Consider the following 11892-nt stretch of genomic DNA (forward strand, 5'->3'; position numbering starts at 1 on the left):
CATATATTGACTCTAGAAAAACAAGGAACAAAAAAATTTCTAATCTGCCTCCTCATAATTTCCCATCCAATAACATTAGTGTTATGTTTCATAAGAGCTATCAATAACCAGCTAATCTGCGTTGAAACTAACTTCTTAACAAATATAGGAGCTCTTACCTCCTAATATTTGTTCATAGAACCCTAATTAAATCCAGTGGTGGAGCCAAGTTTGAAGAAAGGGGCAAATTTTTTTTTAGAAGTTAGGAGGGCTAAGTTAAAAAATTACACTATTTTAATGGATAAAGTTGAAAATTTTTAGAAATCTAGATATCAATTTTGGAAAAACAATTTTACTGAGGGGACATAGGCCACCCCTAGCCCTCTTTCTCTCCGTCATTGACCGATTGAATTGAATCAAGGAGCATGAACAATTTAGGAAGCACGAGGAGAAAACTAATTTTTATATATATTTACTGCTTGAAGTAGTGATAATTTTTTAAAACTTTTGTCTATGAAAATATTAAAATATTAAAAATTTACTTTCCTAATATTTTGAATAATTTTTGGCTCTTTATTTTCTTTCAATCTGGCTCAATCTCAGTCACTGTCTTGATCCTTATTAACTCAAAAGTACGTCATATTTACGAGGTATTATCTCACCAATAATACTTTTACATACCAAGCAAAAAAAAAAACCTGATGTCAGCAGTTTTTTTTTTTTTTTTTAAGGGGATAAATGAAAAATATAGCGTATGAAAGCATTTGTAATTTCTCCAATGGAAGCGGGTCAATCTATCCCATTCGGAACGGCTCCTGAAAGTGGTGGACCCTTCTTTTCCGATTCGACGCCTTAAATCACTTAATTCATCGACTATTATATTATATTATATTATCTATAATTTACATTTCGCGTCCATATTCCCCCACGTGCCCTATTTTCTCGCTCTTTATCCCCTCGTGCTCTAATGCTCTGCCTCCTCATTGCTCTCTTTCTGTTTCTCTCCCTCTCTGTCTCTTCTCAACTTTTCTTTTTTCCTCTCTCTCTCTTCTGCAACTCTTTTCACACATTCTCTCTCAAAATGAATTCTCATACTAATCTGTTATTACTCTTAATCTCACTGATTTTTTCTAATAATAATATTATTTTATTAACCTCCTCCTCTTGTTCTACTGCTAACAATGACTATTCTTCATTTTTCGATAAAGTAACTTCCTTGAATCACAAGTCTTTAAATTCGCTGAAGAATCAATCGGCATCCAGGCTGAGAAAATCTTCTACAGATTGCAATATATGGACTAAGGCCTGTTCGGAGGCTGTGCTTGCCCTGGCACGGCGGCCGGAGACTATTAAGTGGCTGAAAAGCGTGAGGAGGAAGATTCACGAAAACCCTGAGTTGGCTTTTGAGGAAGTTAAAACAAGTGAGTTGGTTAGAAACGAGTTAGATAAAATGGATATCGAATACAAGTATCCTTTGGCTAAAACGGGTATTCGGGCTTGGATCGGTACTGGTGGGCCTCCGTTTGTGGCTATTCGAGCTGACATGGATGCTCTCCCTATTCAGGTTTAGTTATATCCTATCCTTCAGATTTGTTCTTGTATTTATTTATGTATGTGACTATGCATTTCATGTTGTGTTTGTGATATGACTATGCATGTATTCATGAAGAATGAGTTGGATTTTATGAAGCTTTTTTATCTTTTTATTTTTCTTTGGGTTTACTTTTTTTTATTCCTTTATTCGTGGGGATAGAAAAAAGGAAAGATTGTAAAAAGAAAAAGAAAAAAAAAAGTCTATTTCCAAGTTTTTTTTCAAGGAAATCTTCCTTTGTCTTGTTTATTGTTAAGTCATGACTCAATTGATCATTTAAGAATTTTTCAAAAAAAAAAAAAAAAAAAAACCTTACATATATCTAGTATTTTTACATTATTTTTATATTTGTTATTATTTTAATATATATCCGAAATAAAAGAGAGGTGTACTTAGTACTTTGTCATTTAATATATGTACGCTTCAAGATGGCTCAGATCTAATCTGACATGTGATAAATTATGAGAATATTCGAATATCAAAATTTAAGATTGTCTGGATATAATGACAAAATCGAAGAAGTATCTACATAGATTCTCTGACGTTAGAATCACTTTATAATTTGTTTGTTGGATTGGAAGTTACCTTTACTCTTTTCTAGGTCAAATTGTGAGGGAAAATGGTTAATTTAGCATGATAAAATAAATTAACCAAATCTTGTGAAATTTCAACTAACAGGAAGCTGTAGAATGGGAACATAAAAGCAAAGTTGCTGGGAAAATGCATGCTTGTGGGCATGATGCACATGTTGCAATGTTGATGGGTGCTGCCAAGATTTTGAAGAGTCGTGAACATCTTTTGAAGGTTTTCTTCCTTTTTCTAATCTTTTAGTTTTTCTTATTTGAGTAATTAAACATTTATTATATTAATATTTCATAAATTTAAAATATGGCAATGGAAAAGGGTAAAATTTGTAATTTTGGGTTCTCTTACGTCTTAACTCATTTTCCTTCCAAGTTTTGGAAGAAAATTTTGTTTGGACCCATATCTATATTTTTCTTTCTATTTTCCTTCATTTTTCCATTCTTTCCCAAACATATAGCATAATGGTTAAGTAAGACATAAGGACCATAAAAATTATTTAATTCTCGACATAAATGAATAGAAAGCATCTTATGGGTCAGTGTTTTTATTTCTCAAAGAAGGTCAATTTGCTTGGATAAGTTTCATCCACAGAATTGGAATAAATTTATTTCAGTTCTTATTCTTATATATATACATATGTACAACAGTTTTTTATTCATTAAATTCTTTTTTGATTCAAAAAAAATTCCCCAAGTATCAAAAATTTTAATCTAAAATTTCTACATTATAATAAATTAAATGCTAAATATTTCAATGGTATGTTAATGCCTACTGACCCTCTGCAGTATAAGTTCCCTTGAAGCATTAGCACATCCACACACATTTAATGAAAATGACATTTTCACATGGTCATATTCTTTTCTTTTCTTTTTTTTTTTTTTTTTTTTTTTTTGAAAATTGAAGTTGTTGAGCATAATAAATTTCTATATTGAACTGTGTTAGCTACAAGACAAAATGCTAGCTCAATTTTGACCCTACATTAGCATGGCATAAGGGCTGAAAAGTAAAGAGGCACTTTCACTTTTCTTGTTTAAAAATGCAGTAATAAAGATTGGTTTTAAGGTTTTTTTTTTATATGTATTTTGTGTATATATTTATTTGTTCCAAAATTTTTGACATGTTAGAAAATGGATCCTCAAGCAAACATGAAATTCTTTCTGGTTACAAAGAGAGTGAAATGTGGTTTCATATCATCCTCAAGTGTAACACTCGTAGGGTTAATTGATTTCTTTCTGTCTCTCTCATCATTTCAAGGCTCACAAGCTAAACTAAGACATTATAACCATTTTCAAATTAGTGGGTATTGAGAGATTTCTTCTTTTTGTTTTGAATATGTGACCTAATGAGTTGTTTTATTCATTTTTCCTTATTTTAACATTTCACACCATACGTTTCTTTCTTGTTCTTGTTCCTTTTCTTATTCTCTTCTTAAAATTTAATTATTAACAATCCTTTTTTATTATGGAAAAAATTATTTTGTCCAATTCTTTGTTTTACATTGTTGGTAAATGGTGCACTAGATGTGTCAGGTTTTTTTTTTTTCATAAATTATGAAATGATTAATTGTTTGGCGTGTGGACAATATTAAAAAATAAATATTTAGGTTAAATTATTTTGGAATTTGGTCAAACTTTTGGAAGCTTTCTCCCACACAATGACAACCACACACATATCTGTGGATGGGAAAGTGCGTGAAGAAGAAAAAGTAACTAGCAGTTAAACTGATATTTATCTTCATCCTAAACGGTTCTTTTCTAGCGGTAGTTGCCCACTAACTGGAATATATTATTATTAATATTGCTTAATGGATGTCTTCTCGTCAAACCATTTATCATTCATATGCAAAAGAGATTTAATTTTATTATTATCTTTTTTCTAAAAATAAAAAATTCTATCTTAAAGAGAATAGGTAGGCCAAGAATCTTGCTTGCTTTAAGAATACCTTATAATTATAAAAATAAGTTAAAATAGAGTGAGCACTGAGCACTTAAGAATCATTTATAATCAAGTGATGTTTATAATATTTTGAACATATGGTTTAGTACAATTGAAAGATAGAACCCTGAGAGAACTTTATATTTATTAATGGAAAAAAAAAGGCTTTTAGCAGGAAAAGTTGCCTTGGTTATTTTGTTGCCATTAAAAGTTATCTGTATAAACTCATACATGTACCTTTGTCATATCTGCAAGGGATAAATATGATAAAAGTAAAGCTTTAAAAGAGTTTGTCTTATTATAGAATAGAGCATGTGACTGAAATATGATCTAGAAGTTGTTGGTTTAATAATAAGGCTTTAGTAATGGCTGCTCATCATGCTAGCATCCAAGAGTAATTAAACAATAAATTGAATAACTGGGTGTTACTAGAATTTAATAAGAAAATGCTAATCCTAGCTGTACTTGGGATTTTATATCAGGGAACTGTGATTCTGCTGTTCCAGCCAGCAGAGGAAGCTGGGAATGGAGCAAAAAGAATGATAAAAGATGGAGCATTAGAAGATGTAGAAGCTATATTTGCAGTTCATGTGTCCCATGAACATCCTACAGGCATTATTGGTTCAAGGCCTGGCCCTTTGCTCGCCGGCTGCGGTTTCTTCAGAGCAGTAATTAGTGGCAAAAAGGGTCGTGCCGATAACCCACACCACTCTGTTGACCCCATTTTAGCAGCCTCTGCTGCTATCATCAGCTTACAGAGTATTGTCTCTCGCGAAGCAAATCCACTGGACTCTCAGGTTCATGTTATATAATTTTCTCTTCCCAATTCTTCTACATATAGCTTCTTTCTATTCCTTTTTCATTTTGATGTGTTTGATATAATTTTCTAATTGTGATACATAGGTAGTGTCTGTTACCACAGTGGATGGAGGCAATAATCTTAACATGATACCAGACACTGTTGTGTTTGGTGGCACCTTTAGGGCTTTCTCTAACTCAAGCTTCTACCTACTTCTTCGACGCATTAGGGAGGTTCGTAGACTTTATTTTTATTTTTATTTTTTTTTGAAAATCAAGTGAAAAATCTACTATTGGATTAGCAGTTTAATGATTGAGGGTTTGTCTGTGATCACTATAAAACAGGTGGTTGTAGAACAGGCAAGTGTTTTCAGATGTTCTGCAACGGTAGACTTCTTCGAGCAAGAATACACAATCTACCCACCAACAGTAAATGACAATGACATGTATGAACATGTGAAGAAGGTAGCAAGTGATTTATTAGGTTCGACAAATTTCAGAGTGGTGCCACCAATGATGGGTGCAGAGGACTTCTCATTTTACTCACAATTAGTCCCTGCAGCCTTCTATTATATAGGCATGAGGAATGAGAGTTTAGGGTCAACACACATAGGTCACTCTCCCTATTTTATGATAGATGAGGATGTTCTTCCTTTTGGAGCTGCAACTCATGCAGCCATTGCAGAAAGATACCTTATTGACATGACTAATGGGTTATGATAGAAGAATTTTGGGTTTACTTTGATTAGTAGATTTTTAAGTAGACATGTTTTAAGAGAGCAAGAGAATTTGCTGCGTGATTCATGCTCACGCTCTCTTTTTCTTTGTTGTTGTACTTATGTTGGGGATTGGGGACCCAGTAGGAGGAAAGGTTTTTCCATTGCTAGTGTAAAGGATGGAGGGAGAGATGTGGTCCTAGATGTAGTTGCAACTGTATTTCATGTTCTTCAATCAATAGTAAATTAGCATTTACTCAATTTAATTCCCTGCTGAAAGCAGTTCCTCTACTTCTGTTTTTTAGTGCTTGATTCAAATCCAACTTATCGTTAACATTTGAGCTTATCCAGCCTAACCCAAAAGGCTGAACCATTGATGCCCCTGAGAATTGGTGCACCAGTGAGTCCCACACGAGGACCATCAATGCTCAAATGATCTAATACTCGAGCATAAAAAAAATGCTATTTTTCAACAAACATTTATGCTTGGCATCCATTTTGCATAGGACAATACATATTATTATTTTAAAGGCGCACATCTTGTTTATTCTTCCTGCTTTTCGACAAAATGAAAATGGACTGGAAACTAACCTATTAAGCACACCAATTCAGATTCCAACTTTACACTAATGTCACGTAGTTACAAGAACAAAAATGAAGAAATGGAGCAGACTTTCTGTGTTCTCCACAACTATCAATTCCCTAAATTAATAGTCAAGGCTCACCTCTTCTCACCACATAAACATCTAGCAGCTTGCAGAGCAAAGTAAGTTAAGATTATGTCGGCACCCGCTCGTCGGAGACACATCAGGGACTCCATCATAACCCTTTCTTCATCAATCATTTTGAGAACTCCACCAGCTTTAATCATCGAGTATTCACCTGAGACCTGGAGACGTAATATTATAAGAAAAACATCAGAGAAAAGAATCACCAATACAGGAACAGCAAGTAGGATGTAGAAGACGATACATGAATATATTGCTTTGGTAAACAGGGAATACCATAAAAAAAAAACAAACAGTTGTAATTTGTAAAAAACATGCACCGCATCTCATCTTTCGAGTCTCCCTTTACCGTGGAAGAGTTTATCAATATGCTGATTGACAAGATAATTGTTGAGAATCTCATATTGACTAAATATCAAAATCCACAAAGGCGTATAAGGGTGGCAAGCTAGCTAGCTAATTGGTTAGCATTGATTGCCCCAAAGCCAAGTAAGTCCACATCACATATTTTCACCTCATGGGCCCTATTTGTCTCTACCCTTTCAACTTCTAATGATAATTAAATTGCAAAGCAGAAGCTATGGTTCGTATACATAACAAGCCATCTTCTAATTGTGCAAAATTTGATATATGCAACTACGGAAGGCACATGAACCCTGACAATATGGCAGCATCTGCTAGCAATCTACATCTAAAATTTGATCAAACCTCCATCCTAAACTAGTTAGGGTGAGATACATAAATCACTTTCCTCTGTTTAGCTTTGCTTTGGGGACAATATGCACATGTGGTGCACAGAAGATACTAAGGCATCATCCTCCACAAATAGAAAATAGAAATTTTTTCATGCAACTGCAACATTCAACACATTAAATCTGCAGTATGAAGATGAACAATCATTTCTAGAAACAGAGGTTTAAGGCTTAACGGAAGATGCATAGGAGATTAAAAATGAAAAAAGAAAAAAAATATATATATATATAGTTGAGACTGAAAGATGAGAACAGAGGATCAGGTTTTGTCAGTTGAATCTTGTGTGAAAATGGTTACCTGATATGCAGCAATGGGCAAAGCAGATTTATCTCTGAGAAGCCTTATGATATCCAAATAGGGAAGACCTGGCTTCACCTGTGTTGCAAATCATGAAATGTCAATATGATAGGCCCATGGACCACCTGCCATTAATTAACAACCTTCAAAGAAAGCAATACCAACCAGTAGGATATCAGCTCCCTCCGACTCATCTGCACTGGCCTCAATCAGAGCCTCTCTATAATTTGCTGGGTTCATCTGATAGCTTTTGTGACAAGCAAAACCAATATGTGACAGTGGGCATCAGAAACACTTGCCCCAAATTTTATGATAATTTTATTTTATTTTTAAATAAAACACATACGTCTTTTTGTCTCCAAATCGTGGATTTGAGTCTAGTGCTTCTCGGAACGGACCATAAAATGAACTAGCATATCTGGATTGACATAAAAAAAAATTGACATCAGATCTCACATGTGTGGCAAACAGAACTGATAAGTTATCACTTCTTCTCAAAAATTTATTTACTTTTTTATCACAAAACTTGACGGAAAAGCCAGACATAGAGGTGGATCTTAGCATTCATAGGATAAGACAACTCATAGTGTCAATTATTTAATAAATAGCAATGGTACCTACTAATTGCCCAGTGGTGGGATATGGAACCAGTGCATAAGCATCACATAGAAATATATTAGCTTAATATATAATGTTTGCAGAGAAATGATATTCCAATTACTTTGCTGTATAGGACATGATTGAAACATGCTGAAAGCCTTCAGCATCAAGTGCTGCCCGAATTGCTCCAACACGGCCATCCATCATATCACTTGGACTAACAACATCTGCCCCAGCTCGGGCCTGTTCATAGGAGTTACAGCACAAACAATGCAAAAACAGCTTAAGTCATAGAGGCAATAAGTTCATCATATATGTACCACTGAACTAATATGCAAAAATGGATGATATGACCTCCAACAAGGATTCAAGCCATCAGTGACCTACCAGATCTCAGAAGTAAAGGGCAACGCAAAGCATTTAGAAGACCATCCTAGTCAAACTTATATTAGGTTTTCAATTCAGATGTAAAGAAGTTTTTTGAGCACTTGGATCATCAAAACCAAATCGTACCATTATATATCAGAAAACCTCGAGCAAGCCACTGAGAATTCAGAACTCCTAAAGAAATAATTGATATTAAATGAGACTCTGGATTCTAATGCATAAATCAGACTGCAATTACCTGAGAAACAGCTTGTTTACATAGTTGATGCACTGTCTCGTCGTTCATGATAACTCCTGCCAGGTATCACAGACAGTAATGGGTAACTCAGAGTCCACACCCAAGAAAAGTTGTTTCTTTAGAGAATCAAGATGTGAATCACGACTTGGATGCCTTGTGCATAATGATGTTAGAAAAATATACTCAAACATGACCCACTAAATATATTTTGATAATTCTAATTAAGTTACATAATTCAAGAAGAAAAGACATACAACCAGTGTATGATGATTTTTTTTTTCTGATTTCAATTCCAACAACTGAGATTATATATGGTTAAATGATTGCCTAGCTATCAATTTCACTCCCAACTTTTCGAGTGGTTGCAATTTCACTCAAAATCGACCTTTGTACTCTAGGCACCAAGAACTTATCAACCTAACATTCACATATCTGGAAATTATATCTTCTTTATGTGGCTGCAGCTCTAGTAAAGAAGCTTACCTTATGCAAAACAACTTCAAATTCCAATTAGACAGTAGCTGGTTAATTTCATTCATGGTTTAAAATGTAAAGGCATCTTAAATTTATAATAATCATGTCAGCCAGGATTATTTGCTATTAAGAAATATTAATATACAAGTATCTATATCCTAGAAGTGCAGATATCTAAACCATAAGAGTACCCAGGCACAAACATATAAGTAAGAAAACAATCACAATCCTCAAATAAGATGCTGCTGTCATATGTTCCTATCAATCTATACTGAAATTTCAAATTTATCTTACCATCTTCTCTGACAATACCATCATGTCCATCGGAGGAATAAGGATCCAGAGCAACATCAGTGTAAATGACCTAAGCAACGATGGAATAGACAAAACCATCACATCCACATATAATGACAAACACCCAAAAGTTCAATTGCTTTTATAAGATATAAAATTGAAAGGTTGAATACTTTAACCTACAAGATCAGGATATTTGTCCTTCAGTAGCCGTATCGCCCGAGGTACTAGACCATTATCGTTGTATGCCTCATCTCCTGTGGGACTCTAGTATGGAAGAACCAATCAAATTGCTTAATTGTACAAAATAGAGGAGCAAATCTACGAGTGATACAAAACAGATACTGAAAACCATAAGGAGAAGGATCACCTTCAGACCATCTGGAACTTTGGGAAAGAGCACAATGCTATTCACACCAACATCCCGAGCCTTTGTTACCTGTTCCAGACATGGTTACATTAAAACTGCTCTGCAATTCAGTAAATAGAGTATTTTTGCGATGTATTTTCAGTATGATTCCAAAATTATTAAGACCATAATTTGTACTTCAAGCACGTCGTTTTACCCTTTTATTGAAGTTAGTAATACTTCAATTTTTTACTTGTTTCTTTTCTTTGGTGAAGATTTGAATTCATGATGTCAATTGCTGAACAGCAGCCTTTTTTATTGGAACATACAGCAATGAAAAGATCCTTAAGCTAATTCCATGTACAAAAACTAGTGCTTCAGAATAAATGCTTCTATTGAGAAAAGTTGGAATTTTTATTTATTTATTTATTTAAGTTGAGAATGAAGCAGAAAATTGAGCAGGAATGGATTACCTCTTCAACAAGTCCATGTCTCCATCCAAGCCTATAACATCCAGGCATTGCTCCAATAGGAGTGTCCTCCGCACCTGTAAATCCCAAAAACTATTACAGGCAAACTAATATAGGCACACATCCATAGAAAAGGAGGATATTTTTAAAGAAGCATGAACAGAATGCAAACAGGTATCCACACAAATGCCAACCTTCATGAATAAACAATGGATAAACAAAATTTGCAGGCGATATATTAGTTTCCTGGAATGACGCTCTCATTGCAGGTGACTTGCGATTACGACGAGGGCGCCTGCTAAGTGGCTGGTACAAACAAATCAGTATCAATAACCAAGTTCAGTAGCATAATTCAAAAAATAATAAGTCTCAAAAGTAATCTTCTTTAGAATCCCTAAAAGATAACAACCATCAGAAACTATTAATAGAACCCTGACAATTAAGCAAGTTATTTTACCATAGCTTAGAGGCAAATCACCAAAGCAGATTACATTTAAGTATACGTTCGATAAAGCCATAATGCAATGTAAGAATTAATCAAATGCCTTTCTAATAGTGTATATACATCAGGAATACATCTGACTATAATACATTACAGTGCCTTGCTGCTTACCAAGCCGAGCCCAAAGGAAAATTCCAAGCAAAATAGGGGAAACCCCGATTATAAGTCACTCAATCAAGCAAGTGAAGCACAAATTGAATTTTCAATAACTCACAAGCGAAGGAACCACAGGGGTTCCAGCTGGTGCAGCTGGCTTAGGCGGCACAGGAGGTGCCTCTGGCACATTTCCCGCCACAACGGCGGCTTCCCATTCTGCATCAGTCAGTCCCAACTTCTTCATACGCCCGTCCTGCTGTTCACTCGCCCTCACGATCAAAACACGCGTGGGACACACCTTTACAGGTCGTGTTTTAACACAATTGAACCTGAAATTGTTAACATTTGGCTTTAAACCGACGTAGTTTTTGCAATCTAAACCTTTTATCGCCGGAACAGTAGAGGGAGCATTGAAGATTGTCGAAGTCATAACTCTAATTTCCAAAATTGTCTGAATCAAACAAAATCAACGGCATCAATCAAAAGATAATCAAAAATAGGATTAACTTCCGCTTAGGTTATGATATGTATAAGATCGTTAAAAATTTTCGCGGGAAATTTTAGGTAAATACAAGAAGTGAAGATGGGGAAATGATACCTCGGGCTGGGAGAGAGAGGCTACAGAGAGAGGATCTTATCTGATTGGGATAGAAAAGGAAGCCAATGAGAAGAGGGATTTATGTTGGAGATAGGTGCAGTAGTTGACAGAGGATTGTCGCTGCCCAGTCTTGATAAGGACAATTGGGTTTGGGTCTGATTCTAATTAGCGTCTTGGTCAAACGTGGTTGGTATTGTGTGACATAAGGTCTATTTCTCCGGCGAGAAAGTTCGGTGAAGCCAGTCGCCTAATTAAATATTTTTGTCATTTTTTAAGAACTAATTTCCCTTCTTTGAGTTCAAAAGATTAATTTTCTTTTTTTAATAAAGTTTATTCTAGTTAACATAGAAGTACATTACACACTGAATTTTATGTATTTAGCTTTCTTTTAAAAAAAAATATTTGGCCTTAATTCATGAAAGAAAAATGGCATTACTAATAATTTGTGATTAATAAGATTAGACAAGATTTCTGATATTTATTTTGAAAGTTAAGAATTTGT

At 34.5% G+C, this 11892-nt stretch overlaps 2 protein-coding genes across 3 annotated transcripts; one reads left to right on the forward strand and one right to left on the reverse strand.

Annotated features, from left to right (window-relative positions):
* Nucleotides 1-905: 905 nt before the first annotated feature.
* On the forward strand, nt 906-5865 carry ILL6 (IAA-amino acid hydrolase ILR1-like 6). Its single transcript, XM_037635963.2, has 5 exons — nt 906-1543; nt 2249-2374; nt 4573-4887; nt 4994-5122; nt 5234-5865. Exons 1-5 carry the CDS (start codon nt 947-949, stop codon nt 5606-5608), a joined length of 1542 nt encoding a protein of 513 aa, XP_037491891.2. The 5' UTR covers nt 906-946; the 3' UTR covers nt 5609-5865.
* Nucleotides 5866-6100: 235 nt separating this feature from the next.
* On the reverse strand, nt 6101-11555 carry LOC105638951 (delta-aminolevulinic acid dehydratase 1, chloroplastic). Of its 2 annotated transcripts, XM_012222868.4 has the most exons (13): nt 11391-11555; nt 10911-11243; nt 10389-10500; nt 10198-10271; nt 9746-9814; nt 9559-9642; nt 9376-9445; nt 8608-8663; nt 8104-8225; nt 7729-7800; nt 7548-7629; nt 7383-7460; nt 6101-6493 (listed from the first exon to the last, which is right to left on the reverse strand). In XM_012222868.4, exons 2-13 carry the CDS (start codon nt 11220-11222, stop codon nt 6326-6328), a joined length of 1299 nt encoding a protein of 432 aa, XP_012078258.1. In that variant the 5' UTR covers nt 11223-11243; nt 11391-11555; the 3' UTR covers nt 6101-6325. The 2 variants fall into 2 exon arrangements, with proteins under 2 accessions (XP_012078258.1, XP_020536895.1); XM_020681236.3 differs by having other exon boundaries at nt 10911-11555.
* Between the last annotated feature and the right edge of the window lie 337 nt (nt 11556-11892).

This window comes from Jatropha curcas, chromosome 9, assembly GCF_041381405.1.
Source record: "Jatropha curcas cultivar XTBG-Jc1 chromosome 9, XTBG_Jcur_1.0, whole genome shotgun sequence".
Lineage (NCBI taxonomy): Eukaryota > Viridiplantae > Streptophyta > Magnoliopsida > Malpighiales > Euphorbiaceae > Jatropha > Jatropha curcas.